At 54.6% G+C, this 19,219-nt stretch overlaps 1 protein-coding gene across 2 annotated transcripts in view; it reads left to right on the plus strand.

Annotated features, from left to right (window-relative positions):
* Positions 1–17,241: 17,241 nt before the first annotated feature.
* The window catches only part of MSI2 (musashi RNA binding protein 2), a gene marked incomplete at its 3' end in the record, with an annotated part of 180,761 nt that continues 178,783 nt past the window's right edge, over positions 17,242–19,219 (plus strand). For both annotated transcript variants that reach the window (XM_080357187.1, XM_080357188.1), the window contains exons 1-4: positions 17,242–17,342; positions 17,485–17,525; positions 17,650–17,731; positions 18,078–18,162. In XM_080357187.1, the coding sequence (XP_080213313.1) occupies positions 17,281–17,342; positions 17,485–17,525; positions 17,650–17,731; positions 18,078–18,162 (270 nt within the window). In that variant the 5' untranslated portion in view covers positions 17,242–17,280. The remainder of the gene's footprint in view (positions 17,343–17,484; positions 17,526–17,649; positions 17,732–18,077; positions 18,163–19,219) is intronic.

The following is a 19,219-nucleotide window of genomic DNA, read 5'->3' on the forward strand; positions in this document are numbered from 1 at the left end:
CGGGGCTTCCTTGAGCCTGGCGAATGCCCCGAAATGTGAACGGTGGGCGCGTTTTTGTTCAGGATGTGCAATGCCCCACGAACTTAGCGTCTGCCTTTCCTGAACGATACAACGGTTGTCCTTTTTTAACAGGCTCTGCGTATGAAATTAATGAATGTTATTAAGGAATTTAATGTTCGGTTATGGATTTTTCTATATTGTGCCGCTAACCTGCACGAACAACATCCATCTGGTGTTCCTTAGGCGGGAGCAGACAGGCTGCGCTCGTTGCGCTTGTGGCCGGTGTCTCGCTGCGGTTTGGGGTTTAGGAGGAAAGCTGCTCTGTGCACACGCTTGAAGTGCAGGATGTGTTACCACTACAATTTTTGCTCTGAGATGTCATGTATTTAAAGAAAAGAACTGATTGCCAAGCCCAATTGTAGTTTATATTTTTCTAGCTGTGCAAGTCTGTAAATATATATTAAAAAAAAAATATTGTAATATTTTGTACAAGAAAAACACTGGAAACAAAGGGAACTTTACAGAAACTTTTTCACACCCGAATGTCCTGCGTAGGTAGAAGCGGTTTGGAGCGCGTTAGGGGAGCTGCCGTGAGCACTGGGGTGCTGGGAGCATTGCGCTCTGCGGCGCGCGGAGCGGCGTTCCTGCGGTCGCCTCTGCTCTGCGGTGGTCACTGCATTCTCTGCGGTGGTCACTGCATTCTCTGCGGTGGTCACTGCATTCTCTGCTGTGTCGCTGTACAGATTTGTTTAAAAAAAAAAAAAGTAACAACTTGGCATTAATATTGCAGTGGTGTTCTCTCCATTTTTTTTTTGCTCCTTTTTAGATTTCTATCACATATTTAAAATTTTGCTCAAGTAATTTAAGCTGACTTAATACTCTTGAACATGCGCCCTCTAATGTATATCATTTTAGATATGTATTGAGCTGGGACTTGTTGCTGGCAGAGAAGACGGTGGCCAGGACGGTGGTGCTGTGGTCGGTCCTGGGAGGGTTTGCTGGTGGATGATGTGGGTGTCCCCAGGTCCCCGAGCTGACATGTCAGCGTGTCACCCCTTTGGGTAGTTGCCTACAAAAGCATTCGGTCCAACCCCTTCTGACACGGTTTGGTTATTTCTTTTTTCTGAGTTCTCTCTTATTCGGTGCTTATGATTTAACGTTCATGTTTGCAGTAACATCCAATGAAAACTAAATTGGGTAACTCAGTTAAATCTATAAAACATATCCTCTTGGAATGTTTCTTTCCATTTCAATTAAAGCTCGAATTTTAAGCTGTCTTAATCAAAGTGTGCTGCCTAAGCCTTCATTTCCGGACCTCTTGCGCTGCAGGGCTGGGAAGACACATGCTCCTGGGGCTCCTTTCACTTCCAGCTGGAAACTGGGGTTATATTTATGATTAATTACTGATTAGAAAGCTTTAGTCTGAGCGCTGGTACTGGAGGATGTTGAAACTGTTAGATGTTTGTGGAATTAGTTTACTCTGGTCTCAGGACGTCCCTTTTGTCACGCTTGTGTGTTGAAAACCGAAACTTGGGAGTTTGCTTTTATTGTGTGGGCTATAAAATTTCCTCTAACATGTTGACGGGTTTCTCGTTCAGGCCAAGCGGTGCGACATGTGGGTCGGTGTCGCAGGGATGGTGCTGGAGCGCCTGGAGCTGGGGAGCGGTGTGCGGTGTTCGGTGTCCACATGCCCTGCGTGGGCTGCGCTGAACAAAGGGCTCAGCTCCGAGTTCTGCCGCTGTGGTCTGGGGACGTGCACACATGCGGTTCAGGGTGCCAGAGACCGGCCTTCCCCATCTCGAGGATCCGAACCCATGCCTTGGGTTCCTTGCACAATACACACACAACCAGTAGCCACCCTGGGCTACCGCTCGGTGCTGCTTAGGGAAGTGATGGGTGAGCGCGGCCTGTCTGAACCCCTCTCCCCCTCACACCGGTGCTCTTCTGGCTCACCTTCTACAGGCTCGTTTTCCTGTGAAGCTGGTGCTGGAGTCTTGGTGAGCAGCTGGCCCGGAGCTGCTCTTGCCGCAGGACGTGGGAGAGGGGCAGCTGCGGTCCAGGAGCCTTGCTTGCCAATGCTGAAGCAGAAGAGGTAGAACGTAGTTCAGACTGACAGTCCTGAGGTGGTTGCACCATCCCCAGGGGCTGCAGATGCTGCACTTTGAGGGTCTGGAAGCAAATGGATCTCCCTCTGTCTACTCCCATATCCCAGAGATCTCCCGAGGTACAGTGTGTGGTCAGCACGTCCAAACACATACGTGTTAGTTGGGAAATGGTGGGTGTTTTTCTTTAGGGGTTTAGCCCTGGGCTACTTAGACTGTGTCCAGGGAGATGAATGTGTTTGTGACGGAGTTTAACTCCTGCTGTTGGTGTTTCCCCGGTTTGTGGCCGTGTCCACGCTGGGATCTGCAGCAGGTGGGGTGGGGTTGGGGGGCGCACCCCTCATCACACCAGCCCCGGCCCCGCAACGCCTGCGCAATTCTTGGCTGCAAACCCGGCTTGAGCGCACGTGCGCCTGTGCTAAGCTGTCCCACGGGCTTAGTTTGACTGGAGCCATTCAAAGGGGCTTTTCCCTTTTGAAAAGTGGTAATTTTATTACGGGCAAAATGAATGAGGTCTCTGGGGACGCCTCGTTTATCACTTCCTCCTGGAGAGCTTCCTACTCGCCACGAGGCGCGATCGGCCTTCCCTGCGCAGGAGGCACGGACCTCCCTCCCAGACAGCCCCCCGGGGGTGGGCATGGGGGGGCTGCTCCCAGCCCTAGGGTGAGGATGGGGAGGGCTGCTCCCGGCCCCAGGGTGAGGATGGGGGGGATGCTCCTGGCCCCAGGGTGAGGATGGGGGGGCTGCTCCCAGCCCCAGGGTGAGGATGGGGGGGCTGCTCCCAGCCCCAGGGTGAGGATGGGGAGGGCTGCTCCCGGCCCCAGGGTGAGGATGGGGGGGATGCTCCCGGCCCCAGGGTGAGGATGGGGAGGGCTGCTCCCGGCCCCAGGGTGAGGATGGGGGGGATGCTCCCAGCCCCAGGGTGAGGATGGGGGGAGGATGCTCTGCAGCTCCTGCCCCAGGGAAGCTGAGCCCAAACTTGTCCCTGGGTGAGCGGCACCTTCCTGGCAAACCTCCGGAGCGCCAGGGCTGGTCGTTGGGCAAACCCGCGGTGGTTTTCCCGTGGCTGGTAGCTTGAAAGGCTCTTCAGTGAGGGGGCAGGGAGGAGCCCGCGGGGTGTGTTTGGAGCGGGGAGGAGAATGGTGCCCTTGTCCGGCACTGGCACTCGAGCCACTGGCACATGGAGCGGTTCAGCTGTCCCCTCGCTCAGCCGCGTCTGAGCTGCTCCCCGCACCGCTGGTGGAAACTTCACCGGCTGTGGGGTTCTCCTAAAGATTAATAATAATAATAATAATAAATTTTATTCTTACTTTAATTCTATTGTGTCACACGGACTGAGCGGGTCCCCGCTGCTGTCCCCAGGAAGCCTGTGTGTTGGAGGCTGCCGAGTGACAATTGAAGAACATGTGTCTTGCATTCTGTTTATTGTCTCAGGAGCTCCGTTTTGGCTTCAGCCACCTCTGCCCCCTTCCCCGCCCCCTTCAAAAGAAAAACCAGCAACGCTGCAAAGGAGAGGAAAAAACTGGCTGTTTTGGGCACCTGGGGGAGGGTCTCAGCCGTTCTGTGAATGGTTCTTGTGAGAACTGCGGGTGATTTGGGTGGGGGGCAGAAGATGGATCCCGGATGGAGCAGTTCTGCCCTCACACACTCCGTTTCCGGCCACAAGCAACGCAGGGGCTTCTGAGCCCAAAGCTGCACCCAGCGTTGCCCTTAACAGACACGCGCAAACTGTCTCCGGTGAATTTGTGTAATGGCGTTTTGAGTCCATTTGTCCTTCTGACCTCCACAACATCCTGTGGCGATTCGTCCCACAACTTAATTACGTGTGAGTGAAAAAAGTGCTTCCTGTTTGTTTTCTAAATGGCCTGAGAGCATCCCTGGGTAATGCATCACCCGGTACCGCGGAGAGGTGAGTGATGGCCCTCGCTTTCCTTGTCTATACAGCCGGGCAGCCTATGGACTCCTCTGCTGTAACCTGTCTGCATTCCAGGCTGAAGCGTCCCAGGTCTATTTACCTCCTTACATGGCACCTGGTGGGTGCCGCACACCTCCAACAGCTGGTCCTGGGCCTCCTCCAGCCCCGTGGAGCCTCTCTGAGGTGCGTGCCTCAGTTCTCCTCCTCCCGCTGACCCCAGAGCGCACAAGAGCTGCTGCACATCCCCAGGTACGTGGTTTGTGCCTAAACCCAGGGCTGGGTGTTTGCAATGCGTTCTCATCCCCGCAGGAGGAGCTGATGGGAGCAGCCGTGACGGCACCGAGGTGTCGACCCTCCCGAAAGGGGACCTGGCATCAAAGGGACTTGCTGGTTCATGCGGTTGATGTCCCAGCTTCCAAACTCCATCTGTTGCCTGTGTGATGTTCTTCTTTTATACCTGAACTCCAGAGTCTGGATTCAAGAATGCTGATGAGATGTTTCATGCTCTTTCAAGTGAGCTGCCCTCGTTTCTGGAGAACAGCACTGACAAAGAGATTTGTAGGGCTGGGGTTGGCTCCTGTGTGTAGTCTGGGTGTATGTCTGTGTCTCTGAGTGCACCTGAGCTGCTGTTCTGGCCCTCTGGAGAAACGCTCTTTGGTTTGTAGCTGCAGACAGCAAGAGAAGTGTCTCTTGGTTCTGTCCTGGTCCATACTAAGCTCCCCGTCCCCAGCGTGGAGGGGACACTGGGAGGGACGTTGGGAGCCCAGCCCTTCCGCAGGAGATGTGTCTTCCCCACGGAAAAAATATTTTGTCAGAGCAGGAGAGAAAGGTTTGGCTGCCTTGCCAAGCCCCTAGTCCTGATTCTTCTGCTGCGTTTGTGGATGTTGAAGGACAAGCTCAGGGCCGGCCCCGCGCTGCTGGGACAAACTGCGCGTCACACGGGCGCGTGGGCAGCGTGGGGCTCTGCGGGTCCTGTCTGAGGGGAGTGGCGGAGCGGAGGAACGTCACTTTGGGTTCTTTTCTTTCTTCCCCTCTATTTTGTACCTGTCCTGTCCCCTTCACACGTCCCCGGGTGCTGCTCCTTCCACCTTTGCTGCGGGTTCCAGCCACACAAACAGGGGCTGCTGAGCTCCTGGGCAGAGCGAAGCGCGTCCCCGCAGGGCGCGGAGCAGCAGATGGCACTCGAGCATAAGCTGAGCCTTGTGCTGCCGCCAGCAAGCCTGAGCTATTTTTGCCTGACTAGAGCAAGAGAAGTGTCCAGGCTCTCAGTCCTTGAGGAAGACGTATATATGAGCCGTAAGATGTCCACAGGCCCTCGATCTACATGCTTTGCATGCTCCTCTCTGCTCGCAGGTGCGGATTGTATCTCTGCTTGTGCGGAGTTGTGTTTACACAGTGTCTGGACTTGAGATGATAAGGGAAGAGTGTTACTTTTCCCCTGCAGAGCCTGACCCCTACCTTGCCGGGGTGTTTTTCCCGGCGCCCGTGCCGAGCCGTTCCGCACAGAGCCGCCCTGTGCGCAGAACCAAGTTGCTTTTATTTTCAAATTAGGGTTTTTCCCCCCTGGCCAAAACGAAGTGAGCTCACTGCGCTCAGGCTGGAAATGGACTTGTAGATGTGGGTACTGAAAAACTTTTGTGTTTGGAAGTAATCTCGGCACCCAATACAAGCAGCACAATCCCAGGGCCGTGTCCGTCTGTCCGGACAGACCCGGCTCTGCCGCTCGCTCGGGTTTTACCCCCGAGCAAGAGCCCAGGGCCGGGTCTGCCCAGGACAAGCACTCGCCCCCTTGTCTGCTGAGCATCCTCAGGCCACGCGTGCCTGCACCCCTCATTGGAAATGGGGAGAGAAAAGGATTTCTGAGCCTCCAGCTCTACCGTGTGTGAGACCTAGATAAATAAGTGTATAAATACGTGGGGTTTGCTACAGCCTGACCTCTGGGGCAGCGTTCCTGCCCTGCGCTGAGGAGGTGCCCTGTTGCTTCCGCTTGTCTGACCCTGGGTAATAGAAGAGCTAAATGCGTATTACCTTTCTGCAGCCTTTTCCAGTTGCCAATCAGACGTGTCTGCTTTGGGGTTTTGTTTTGTTTCTTTGTTGCTGTGACTATGCAGGATGCTCTATCTTGCTGTAATTATGGTTCCATCATTGTCTTGGCATGAAAACATCTGCTGTCTCCCTGCGATCTCCACCTCTCCTTTTTCTTTTGAGAATTTCGTGGATCACAATGACCTTCTATTTTCCATCACATCTCACGCGTCTCAGTGTACACAGCTGTTTCGCTTGCGTTCCCCTGTCTCTCCATCTCCCTCTTTTTTCCCCTATCAGCATCTCCAATGCATTCAGAATTTCAGCTCATCTGCTTATCAAATCGATACCTCACTTGCCATCTCCTCTGTGCTACAACTGCTGTAAACACAGCACCTTTGCACCCGCCCGGCCTGGCTCCTCCTCTGAGCACCATTTGTCTTCCAGCTCGTGTCTAAAGTCTTTGTTCTTCACATCGAACGTTTTGAAGTTAATTTTCTCAGCCTTTTAACGCTGATCGCGTCGCACCCCGTGTCTGCCCGGCTCTGGGCTCCGTGGGCGCAGCGATGAGCCGCGGGACGGACCAGATGCTGTTGCCGTTCGGGGTGAAGCTGCTGCTGGTGACGCTGCGGCAGGTGGGAGCGTGGGGGGCACGGGGCGGGGGACAGGGGCAGGGGACACGTGGGCTTGGGCACCGGTTCTGTGTGACCTTGTTTGAAGAGCACAGCGTCCATGACTGTGAAGAACAGAGATACTTCCAGTTTTATTCCCTTCTGGCACCGTTTATTACCAGGACTTGACTGGTGTGCCCATCCTCTTAAAAATATTAATTAAAAAAATCAGTCCTGTATCTGCTGCAGACAGAACAATAAAACTGGAGAGACAGGACCTTAAATCTCTTTGCTTTGCTCCCCATCAGGAAGATGTTCACCCTGGTTCTCTCTGTCTCGCCCTCACTGTTCCCCCTGGCAGGCCCCCCCATCCCGCTGTTCCCCCCATCCCATTGTGCCCCCCACAGGACCCCCCCATCCCACTGTGCCCCCAGCAGGACCCCCTATCCCACTGTTCCCCCCCCATCCCCCTGTTCCCCCCATCCCGCTGTGGCCCCCCGTAGGACCCCCATCCCACAGCCGAGATCCAAAACAGTAGCTGAGGTGCTGGGCCAAGTGTTGGTCTGGAATGGGCCAAACCAGAGCAAACCAAATGGAAATTGGACAGGGAATAAACCTTATAGGAAATAATCTCCGTGACTTAATGTACTCCACTGCCTTTGAAGTAATTGGCTGTTTCCTGTGCGTATACAAGCTAAACGGTGTTTTCCCTGTTTCCTTTTGTATCCTTGTGATCTTTCAGAGACCTGATTGTCCACTTTTCCTTCCCCTTTTACCTCTTGGGTTCCCCCTTCCCCAAATTTCTCCTGGAGTTTGTATTTTCCCCCCAACAATGTCTCTGAAGAATCACAAATGTGTAATATGTGTCCCAACGCTTGTATTTTAATAGCGTGGAGCAAACCACATCAGCACAGGCAATTTCACATTCAACACATTATTGCTATTTAAAGCGCAGAGGTATAAAATGATTGGCAATCGGCTCTCCCAGAAATCGCGGGCGGCTGCTGCTGCCAGATTGGGGTTTTTAATACGGCTGCTCCGTGCGGTCGTCTCCTCACCTTTGACTTGCAGATTTCCCAACGTCGAAATAGCAAAATCATTTCTGGTTGTAACAGGCACATTGCTTGCTGCTGAAAAGAAGTAATTATCATTAAATATATCCATGTGTGTATTATATATACACAGCCACATCTGTGCAGGCAGCGCCGAGCGCCTGGGCAGTTTTTCCAGCTGAGCAACCTTTCGCATTTCCCCAGCTTTGCAAATGGGTTTTACCTGAGCCCTGGGTTCGGGTGGCGGGCGGGCGAGCGGCTGTTCTGTCTCTGTTATCCCTGTGGAAAAGGGGTAAATGCGGGTTTTGTGCCGGAGATGCTGATACACGCAGGTTTGTGGGTTTGTGTTCTCAGGGCTGTAACAGATCTCCGCGGAGCCCAGAGCTGTTGGTCACGTTGGTGCTGTTTACACAAACATGCTGCTCCGGGTTAACGCGCAGTGTGATTAACGATTCGACCTTTATGAATTCCTGTTTAAGGCAACCTTGCCCTGGTCACGTTGAAGTGGGAAGTAACAAAAAAATAGTCATTCTTATATGAAAATAAGACTTTGTCTTTACTGGAAATAATGGCCCAGTGATGCGGTGCAGGAACGGCAGCGCTTCTGCCCCTTCCCAGTGCAGCTACAAAGCTCCGCTCAGCACCGGGCAGCTCTGCGCAGAATGGGGCTGCCTGGGCCTGGGGGGTCCCTGCGGATGGGGGTCCCTGCGGGCTGAGTCCCTGCGGATGGGGATCCCTGCAGATGGGGGTCCCCGCAAATGGGGTCCCTGCTCCCAGCAGCACTTTGGTGGCAGCCGCGCTCGCTGCTCGGCGGGGCCGTGTGCCACCGGCAGAGCTGGAACAGAGCTGCTCATTGAGCACGGTGACATTGAACAGCGGCCTCTCGCTTTTCTAAAAATACCTTTTCCTCCTGTTCCCCAGCAGCAGCAGAGGAGCCAGCGAGCCGAATCCGCTGGCTGCGCGCGGATTTACTGCCCGTGGCCCTTGGTCCCCACACACCTCGTGTCCCTCTGCGCTGTCCCCCTCGCGGGGTCGTTCCCGACCCGGACCTTGGCGCTGGGCCAGCCCGTGGCTCCCGCAGCCCTCGCCCCAGCTGCGTTTCTGGGGCCAGGGGAGCTGTTCCCCAGCTGCTGTGGCTCCAGTGCCCACGCACGCCGTGGTGCCTTTGCTGGCTGGACGCTGGTTCTGCTGGGCTCCTTAACTGGTTAATTCTCGTTGTGAGCAGAGCGGGTGTGTGTCCCTGACCCACTGGTGCTCGTGGGGCAGCCATGGGGTGGGGGAGAGGAATCGCGGTGTCCCACGGGACGCAGACGGCCGGAAAGCTGCCTCGGAGGGCAGGACAGGGAGCCGGCGGTGGCACTTTGTCACCATATTTACACTTGTGCTGCCCCAATGTGAAACGTTTGGCTCTCCTCCACTTGCGGAAGGGATTAGCTACTTCATAACATCCAGACAAGATAATCTCTCCAATTTTGCCTGGAAGAAGTCTCTGACAAAGCACAGCAAAGCTACAATAATGCCAGATGAAACAGTAATTGAGTTTGCCTTCTTATTAGTTTCTCGGCTAAGTTTGTGCTGATTTTAATTTTATTTCTTTGTTGTTGGTACAGAACAACTAAATATTGTCCCTGTATTGATTTGAACCAGCCATCTCGTATCTATGGTAAATGGTACCATAGATAAACCATATGGCAACAGCTGGGTACCCAAAGGGAAATAAATCTGAGTTTCAAAACAAACAGCGCAAGTTTCCAAAAGTCTTTGAAAACAATAAATGAAACTGCTCCGACTGCCCTGGACACGTTCTCGCGGGCGGAGGCCACGGTGGCCAGAGGCTGATGGGACGGGATGGGACATGACGGGACGTGACACGCGAGACGTCACCGCAGCAACACCGCACCGATACACCGCACCGATACACCGCGGGAGTGAGGGAGCTCTCACGATGTACGACTCCAAAACAGCCCCAGTCAGCACGAACATGTCCGGGAGGCTCGGGTCACCCCAGTGAAGCACTGCCCGAATTTCCCAAGTTGTTTCATTTTCCTTGAAAGAGCACCCTGATAAGAAATAGCACAAAGAGGATCCTGGTGGGTCCCCAGGTGCCATTCCCAAACCATGCAGAGATTTTGACACCAAAGGTGAAGCTGAAACTTTCTCAAGTAGCGCCTTATCACACTCATGTTTTAAGGAAAACATAAAAGGCTGCTGTCCGTCTTGGCCCCCGAGCAAAACATGTCAGCCTTGTTTCCTCTCCCTGCTCGCTAAGCAATAGCCACATATACTTTTAAAGGAATTGTCCTTTGGATTCTCTTTATTTGTCATCTAGTATCAAAGCTCTAAAGGTCACATTTTTCAAGTTCTTCCCTTAGAGCTTCAAAGGCTATACATTTACTTTAAACAAAAAGGAAACAAAAAAGCAGACATTTTAGAAAACCATTTCCTACCCGGGGACTCAAAGTTCTAAATATCGCCACCGAAGCTCGATGCTCCAAGCTCAGCTTAAGAGTAGCTTGGTTTTGCTTGGCTATAACCAGTTGGGAGTGTACCTGTACAGGCAGGCTTGCTGTGCGGGCGGCTGTGCCTTCAACAGCCTTTTACACACAGCTCAGTGTCCATATTAAGCTGCCACGTGGATGATGCAGGAAGAGAAACGAAGGACCCAAAAGCGCGGATCTGGCTCAGAAGGACCAAGGGGAGTGTTGTTATAGGCCTTGTCACCCGAAATCGCTTTTGGATCTTACTTTCCTGAGGAAGCGTTTAAATTATTTGCATGGCTTGATCTTAACATTGATGAAAACTCCGGTTGAACTTTGGCTGAGAAGGGACAGATGTGTCAGGACCGGTTGCTTAATTATGTTTACACATAAACCATTGCAGTAGATCTTCACTTCCTCAGAAGTGATTTTCCTCTGCTCTTTAATTTCACAGAACAATACGAAAGACATGAATCTTCATGAAACTACCCTCGCAATGTAGCCGAGACTCCGGGGTGTTCGCAGCCTTCGCCTTTCATCAGGAGAAGCCCCGGGGAGGTTCAAGGCGGGATCCTTGCCACGGCGGCTCAGCAGTCACCAAAAGCCAAATAAATAAAGCAGGAAGTTGGCAAAGCCCTGATTCAGCAGAGCTACGAGCACAAGTTCAGCATTAACCGCTGCTGAAGATGATTTGGAACAACAGAGTTATCTCATGGCTGCCCAGGAGTCAGACCGGGAATCCAGGACCTTGACAGTCGGCCATCAGTGTTCTAAATCTAAGGGGAGAGGATGTGTGAAGGTGAGGAGCTTCTTAACCACGGGAGGATGGTCCCGGGCAGGGGGAGGTTTGCGGTTGGAATGTGTGATGGACGGGTCGCTCGGTGCCGCGGGACGCGGCTCCCGCCAGCCCAGCGCGGCACCAAACACCAGCTCCGTCTCTCCTTCGTGCTTATCTGATCTGCACCTCCCTAATGATGTGGTTAGAATTAAATTATCGTGTTTTGATGCAGTTACAGCTACATTTACCAGGCACATTTCTTCCTGACATACAGTGCTGGAATTTAAGATACGGCCAGAGGCTGCGTGCGACCTCTTGTCTCCCGGGCTTGCTGCCGGTCCCCCCGTGCCGCACCAGGCCCTGCAGAGACCAACCCCTGCAGAGACCAACCCCTGCGGCCGGACGGGCAGGGGCTGCGTTAGACGTAAACCCAGGGTGGGGGACCAAGGAGCCCTGGTGACGGCCGCTGCGGGGGGGGACATGGTGGGGACATGGGGGGATGTGGTGGGACGTGGTCACCATGGTGCTTCTCCTCTGGGCGAGGGGACGCGGTGGGACGTGTCCTCCTTGTGCTCCCAACAGCCAGGCAAATCTGGAAAACTCTTTGTTCTCACCATAGGATCAGCCACCGAACACAGACGCTTTGGGACATGACCATGCAGCAGAGAGGATCTGCAGAGCAATTAAGGCCACGGGATGAATGGCTCCCTTTACCTTCTCCTTGTGCCTCATCACATCTGGATCCCCATCCCTGCGCCTCCCCAGGTCATGTGGTGTGTCCAGATCTTGTAACGGGGTGTCCCAGATTGTCCCTATCAGTGGGGCGAACTCACATAACGTCGAGGATCCCCACCATCTACATAGAGGCGGTTTTGCTTATCAAGGGTGTTTTCAGCAATTTTGATCTGCTTGTTGGAAATTTATAGTGATGATGCCCTCTAGGGAGTGACTTGTTTTTCCTACCCCCGATTCAGCTTCAGACCCGTGCATTTTAAGTGCATATGCATACATAACAGCGTGTCTGTATTTATACAGATACTGCCAGTGCACATTTTGCAGTAATTCTCCTTGGATGCTCTTGCTTTCTCCTGCCGTCAATTTTTTTGAATGACATGGAACTGATAATGAATGTGGTTTCAGTACGGAGTGATTGGGCTGGCTCGTCTCATTCCACCTCTCCTGCTTTTGAGCAGGAATGTGAGGACTTGCTGTGTCTATTTTAGATTCCATCATGAAAGGAATAATTGAGATTGAGATTCTTAGTCACTCGATGCAGAAGGTCAGGGAATTAATGCTGTGCTGCCTCCAGACCATTCATTTACCGTGCCTCCTCTTTTTTATCCCTTAACTGTCTGTAGGGGAAAACAAATGCGCCACAGAGCAGGTAACGCATCTTCAGTGCTGCGCGCGCTCCCGGCCTCTGGTAATACACACTGTTTATCTTTATTTTGGGGATGTTCCAGGGTGGTTTTATCATCATAATCGATTAGTGGCGACAAGGAAAAAAAAATCCAGGAGTAACAGGAAGAAATGATTCCAGTGAATCCATTGACTCGGTTGTAGCATTGATCTACTTCTGAGAATTATTTATAGGAGAAGATTCATAGTTAACAATATTAGTTTGGACTTCTGGAACGGTTTATCAGAGGATCTAAAAGGCCGTTGGTAACAGGTAGAAGAATAAGGCAGAGAGTCTCATTTTGGGAGAGGGAAGGAAATGGGGTTGCTGGTGTAACTCTGACGCAAGTATTTGTGGCTCCCGAGGTGCGTCTGCCCGCGGTGCAACACGGCAGCGCCTGCGCGGACACGGGCGCCGGATCCCAGCAGCCGCCAACCGCCCGGTCAGGGAAAGTGCCTTGAAAACACCTGCGCTAAACCCCTCCTGGAGCTGCAGCAACGGTGTCTGTGGGATGGACGCCCGAGCCAGGTCGCGCAGGGACAGCTGCACGGGCACTACCAACCCCGTCCCTCCCCGGCCTCTCCTCCAGCTTTGGTTTTGTTTTTAACTTAATTGATCTGTATCCTGCAACCCTACCCGCAGGAGAAACGGCACATCTGAAAGAGCAGGAAGATTTGTTTAAAGTGCTCTGGCTGGGTTTTTCAGTGTGTGTACATAGAATTGCCTGGAAGGAGTAAATAGAATTAAACACGATAGTTCTGAAAAACAAAATTCTCAGGGTTGTCTGTTGATTGCAAAGGTGATCGGAAACAAAGCAGACTTTGAAATCTTTCCTCACAGAGCTCCCCCCCTTATCATCTAAAAGATGAGCTGGTAATAGTTGGGTTTTATTCTTCTTTTGAAACAGTTGAAAAATGCTGTTTTCTCAATTAGGGTGAAAATCCCAGTGTTTTTAATAAGGTCGGTGTATTGTCTTCATTAGAAAGATGCTGAAATAACTCGATGTAGATCTGGAACTTCCATCAGGAAATATTCCGTGTCTGCCCCAAAGTCCAGAGCCACCTCTGCACGAGGTGTGAACCGGTATTGCAGAACTGGTACAAATCTGGGGGTAGAAACCCTTGTCCCAGCTCTTTGGAGACGTGGCCTGTGTCTGGCCAGCCCGCCCCGACCCACAGACCCACAGACCCACAGCCCCACGGCACGAAGCCATCACTCCTTCCTCCGGGACAGGGCTGAGCTGACACCAGGTAACGCCAAAGGCAGAGACGCATCGAGAAGACCAATTGTTTGCAATGACATATTCTGCATTTTAAATGATCTTTGATTTCCCGGCAGCTCCCCGGTGTATGGCCGCTCCGGAGTGCTGGCTAAATGATGTTTGTCAGGTGAGGCCACATCTGGGCAGCAGGCGGGCCAGTCCGCGGCACGCTGTTGGTCATCGGGGGCCTCCCAAACCCACCGGCCGATCAACCACAGGAACTTACTAAGTGATAGATGGAATATAATATAGGTCATTATTTCTTCCCCACGCATGAAAATGAATTATTCAGTAAAGATTTAGACCCTTTTTATTATGACACTGAATTTATAGAGCATACAAAATATAAATGCAGATTTCTCCAGCAGCAGACAGATGAAGTCCCTCTCCAGGCCGCGGGAGCTGGATGTGGCCACCCAGCATCGCTGCCTGAGGTAGCCAAGGGGCCGGGGCCACGACCCAGACCACCCCTGGCCCAGCTCCCTCCCCTGCCGGGGGGTTTTCAAGAGCCCCTCACTGGTTTAGGAGCCCAAGATGTGTTTATTTCAGAACTCAGGCTCTGAGCACCCATGCACTGTCAGTGAGAGCTGGAGCCACACGTTACTTAGGCCTTGGAAATGTTTATCTTAACAAACTCAGCATCCCAACCTCTGATCTGCGAGGCAGAGCTGCCATGTGTCCAAAGGACGCCAGCAGGGCTAAAACCTGTCACTGAGTAGGTGCTACATGAGTGCGTGGACAGACATGCCCTCCCTGAGCTCTGTGTACAGTGCTACCATCTGCGGTTTGGGTTGGTTTGTAGCAATAGCAGTAACTTTCCTTGTTCTGAGAATAAATGCTCCAACTTTTAATGGTGCAGCTGGGGAGAACGTTGCGCTGCCCAGCAGTTACAGATGTCAGCTTTGCAGTTCATTAGCTGCCGACGGAAGTCTGCCGGGAGTTCAGAGTCGGTGTGAGCGTCAGAGCTCGAGAGGAGCCCAGCAGGGGCCAGGGCTGCAGGGTCCCAGCGTGGAGAGAACGCTGAGGACTGGGGCTGAAACAGCAACTTTGGAGACAGGCGCTGGGTGGTTTGGGGACAGAAACACGGCAGTACTGACCCCTCTGAGTCTTTCCTCTCCCCATCGGCATCTGGGGCAGCAAACGGGGTGTCTGCATCCTCCCTGCTGGGACCAGACTGCAGGGAAATGTGGATGTAGCCAAACATTGCAGTAATTGTACTCTCTCCCTGGGCCAAATTCTGCCCTAGGCAATATTTGAATGATTTGCTCCTCAGAAAGCTGTGGGGTAATTACTTGTCACGGGTGTATGCAGACTGGGATGTCAGTGGAGGTGGCAGGTAGGGTAACTGGGCTGACTGGTTTTTGGTGGCGTGCAAGAGCCATTGCCAGAACACCCGTAAGGATCTGGGGGGTTCCAGCCTGATGTGCATATTTAACTGCTCGGGTTTGCAAAGCTCATCGAGGGCAAACACAAACACAGCAATGGAAGGCTGGCTCAAAAGAAGCTGAATTTTTAAATCTCAGTAGTGTGTGCAGCAGAAATCGCAAAAATGACTGAACAGATTGAAACTGGTCACCTGCCTGCACCCAGCCGCGGCCCTGCAGAAAGAGAAAGTACCCATGGAGTCCTTAAAGAGCCATTTGACCCGCAGTGTTCACTGATGTAAGGTGTAACAGTGGAGATTTCATTTTAATATATAGAAATCAAATTTTTTTTCTTGAGCTGTAATCAGCTGCTCTGAAGTTCCCTCTGTCCATCAGTAAAATCAGTCTGGTGCTTGTTCATTCTGCAACCCCTTTAAAATTCTGCACCACGGTCAGAGAGATTAAAGGGGTAATATAACCCCAGGAACCACACTCCTGACAAGTAATTTCCCGGTGATTATTACAAGAAATAGCGAAGATCTAAAGGAGGCTCAGAGCGGGGAGAAAAACCCTGTTCTTTAATCCCCGTCCGTTTCGTTTGCGCGCTGGAGCTGCGGGCTGCGCGGTCCCTGGGCAGAGCGCAGACCCGTGGGTGCTGCTGGACCAGGGTCCAGCACTTGATGACAAAAAACCCAGTAAAGGGCATTTTAGCAGATCTTGCCGTGGTCTGCGTCAAAACACCGTGATTGTTTCCCTGGTAGGCCTGACCTGCCAGACCTATCCTCTAATTTACACCTCGTTCGTTAGTCACTGTGGGAAAGTACATTTACATACGGCCCCCCGCCAATTCAAAAAATATCCCTGAGCTTGAAATAGTTGGTGGCCCCCGGCTCTCGCAGGCGCGGCTGGGCTGGGAGGGCTCCGGTGAGGAGACACGGCCTGGGCGAGCTGGGGTGCTCAAAATCGGTGGATGTTTCTGAAAATGTCCCATGGGGCGGGTGGCCCAGGCTCCCGCTCAGCGCTCAATTTAGGGGAAACTGGTTGCTTTCACCTTGTGTAATGACGACAGGAGATGGCAGCCCCATCGCCGCTTCCCTCTGACGCTGCCAAGTGCAGTTCAAACACCAAGCGCAGAATGTGGGGCTGAGGGTCAATGCTGTGACCCACACTGGGCAGTGCCCGTCAGCGCTGCCGGAACCCAGGGATGCGGGGGCAGTGGGATGCAGGAGTCCGAGAATGTGGGGGCAGTGGGATGCAGGAGTCTGGGGATGTGCAGGCAGTGGGATGCAGGAGTCCAGGGATGTGGGGGCAGTGGGATGCAGGAGTCCAGGGATGTGGGGGCACCGGGATGCCAGAACTCCGGGACAGCAGGCGCAGTCACTCTCTGAGCGGCCCTACAAAGCTGCAGGTCAGCCGCCAGGTGTTGGCAGGGTGTGGGCTGTGAGCAGTGCCCATGAGAAGGGCAGGGGGTGCTGGGAGGGTGACGGGACAAAGCACACCTGCAGCAGTGCCCCAGTTTGTCACTAGTCCCTGAAACTTTAAGTTTCCTTTGCTGGACACCCACCTCCCCGACCTTGACACGGAGCGCGGGGATCAGCCCGGCTGTGCCGAGGGGGACGCAGCGCAGGAGCGACAGCGGGAACCCCCCTGTCCCGCGCCGCCTCCGCCGCGAGAGGCGCCCCCGCAGCTCGGGGCTCTGCTGGGCCGCGGGGGACCGGCCCACGGACACGCGGGGACGCCCCGAGCAGCCCCCGCGGGGCCCAGCGGAGCCGGTACCGGGTGGGTGCGGTACCGGTATCAGGCCGGTAGCGGTAGCGGGTGGGTTCGGTACCGGTGTCAGGTCGGTAGCGGTACCGGGGTCGGTACCGCCCGGTGTCACCGGGGCCGCTCGGTGGCGCGCGGGCGCTCGTCGCTGCCCGCTCGGTGGCGCGCGCGCGCGGCGGTGACGTCGCGACAGGGCCACGCGACGGCAGCCCCGCCCCGCGGGGGGGAGGGGGGGCGGCGGCGCGGGATGGAGGGAGGAGAGAGAGGGGAGGATGGTGGCGGGGGGAGGGCCGGCGCGGCGCTGAGCTGAGCTAAGCCGATCCCACGTGTGACGGATCTGGCTGCTTCCCCAGCGCCTCTCCAGTGAGATCCTCCGGTAGCGGAGGGAGGAGGAGGGGGGAAGGGAAAGGGGGAAGAAGCAACCGGAGCGACCGGAGCCGGAGCCGGGCCGGGGGGGGCGGGCCGGGCGGGCGGGGGGGGGTCCTCTCAAGGGCTCTCGCTCGGCGCGGATCGCTGCGGGCTCCGCGCGGCCATGGAGGCGGACGGCAGCCAGGCTACCTCGGGGAGCCCCGGCGAGGCGCAGCACGACCCCGGGTAAGTCGGCGGGGCGAGGAGCGGGCCCGGCCGGCCGCTCCCCCCCCGCTCCGCGCTCCCCGCTCCGCGCCGCCGGGAGCTGCCCCGTCAAAATGGCCGATCCCGCACCGGCGTTCAACTCCGCTCTCTTCTCTCCCCCCAGCAAGATGTTCATCGGCGGCCTCAGCTGGCAAACCTCACCAGGTACGGACCGCCGCCCCCCCCGCCCCCTCCCCACGCGTCCCGCCCCGCGTGGGCCGCGTCCCGCCGCGCCGGGGCCTGCCCGCGCCCCCTCCCCGCTCTGCCTCCCGCTTCTCTCTCTCCGCAGACAGCCTTAGAGACTATTTCAGCAAATTCGGAGAAATCAGAGAGTGTATGGTCATGCGGGACCCCACCACCAAGCGCTCCAGGTAAAACCGCCGCCCCCCCAGCCGGGCTGACAAACTTCGCGAGTTGCCGCCGGGGCGGGTGGGACCCCCCGGCCCCATCGCACCCCACGCGTGGCCCGTGGGGCTCCCCGGGAGGTTTCTCCGCATCCCTCCGGCCGGGAGGAGGAAACAAAGCGGGCGGCGGAGGCGGAGAGGGGCAGGGGCGGCCGGGTCGGGCTGCCCGCCCCCCCTCCCTGGGAACCGGAGGATTCGGGCAAGGGGAGGGGGGAGGAAACAGCCATTTATTTTTACGACTTCTCCCTTGTCTCTAGTTCTCATCATTCTCCCCCTCCCCGCTCCCCATCCCCTCGCTCTTTGTCTCTCGCAGAGGCTTCGGCTTCGTTACGTTCGCGGATCCGGCGAGTGTAGACAAAGTCCTGGCTCAGCCGCACCACGAGCTGGACTCCAAGACGGTAGGTCCTGCGTGGGGCTGCCCCGGCTCCGTGGGGCTCGCCCGGCTCCGTGGGGCTGCGCGGGCTCCACGGCCGCGGGGACAGGCGACCCGACGGGGACCGCGGCTCGGCCGCCGCGCCGGTGGGCTTTTCGGGGGATGTCAAGCTGTCATTGAGCCGGGACTTTGCATGGTTGGATTTTTTCCTTTTTGTTTTTCTAGAGTCTGCCTTTAACTTCTGAAAAGCGGTAGCTTTCATTTTTTAAATCCGAATTTACCCACACTGACCGATGGCTCCTCCCCCAGCCTTATATTTTATTGAGCGGTGACATTGAAAAAACTACAGAGTAAAATCCAACTTTTTTTGGTGCCCCGCTGCAGAACATTTTCCGCAGGGAACTTTCTTCTGCTTTTGATGGATTATTTATTTACTGGTGTGCGTGTTTCACGGTCGGAGTGACTTACTGTCAAACCCTAAAAGCTGCTTCCCGTGTCATTTCTCAAAGTCATTTTTGGAGCAGTCCCCTCACCTGTGATGTCAGGGCCCTTATGAAACGTACACGTTGATTTTTGGAAAGCTGTGCGAGAGCTCGAGAGAAGATGTGGTGGAGGAGCCCAGGTCCCAGTTTGTTGTTGTTTCTCCAGAGCTTTTTGCTACGCTCAGTCTCCAGTGGGTAACGTAGGGAAAAATGCTCTTGAGATTCAGCTGATCTATTTTTTTTTTTAAATAAATGTTCTATTTGTTGTTTTTTTTAGAAAGGCAAAGCAGAACACATGAGTTTGGCCCTGACCCGGATGCTGCATTTTCAGTGTTGGGTCAGACAAAAAGGATCCAGCAAGTGTAGCTTTAGGCCCTGGTTTTTTTCTGCCGGGAAGGATGAAGTTTTGCTGCCTCCCGCTTGGTTGCGGTTTTCAGGCTGGGCAGCGGGGGGGGAGGACGCTGCTAGAGGTCACTGGTGCGAGTCGGGCTGCGGGGTCGCGTTTGGGAAGGGAAGGATGGTGTTGGTTTAACCGCCTGGCAGAACTGCTGCTGCACGTACCGAATGTGTTCCCTGCTGGAACTGCCTTCGAGTATGTAT

This window comes from Nesoenas mayeri (assembly GCF_963082525.1).
Source record: "Nesoenas mayeri genome assembly, chromosome: 20".
NCBI classification, from domain to species: Eukaryota; Metazoa; Chordata; class Aves; order Columbiformes; family Columbidae; genus Nesoenas; species Nesoenas mayeri.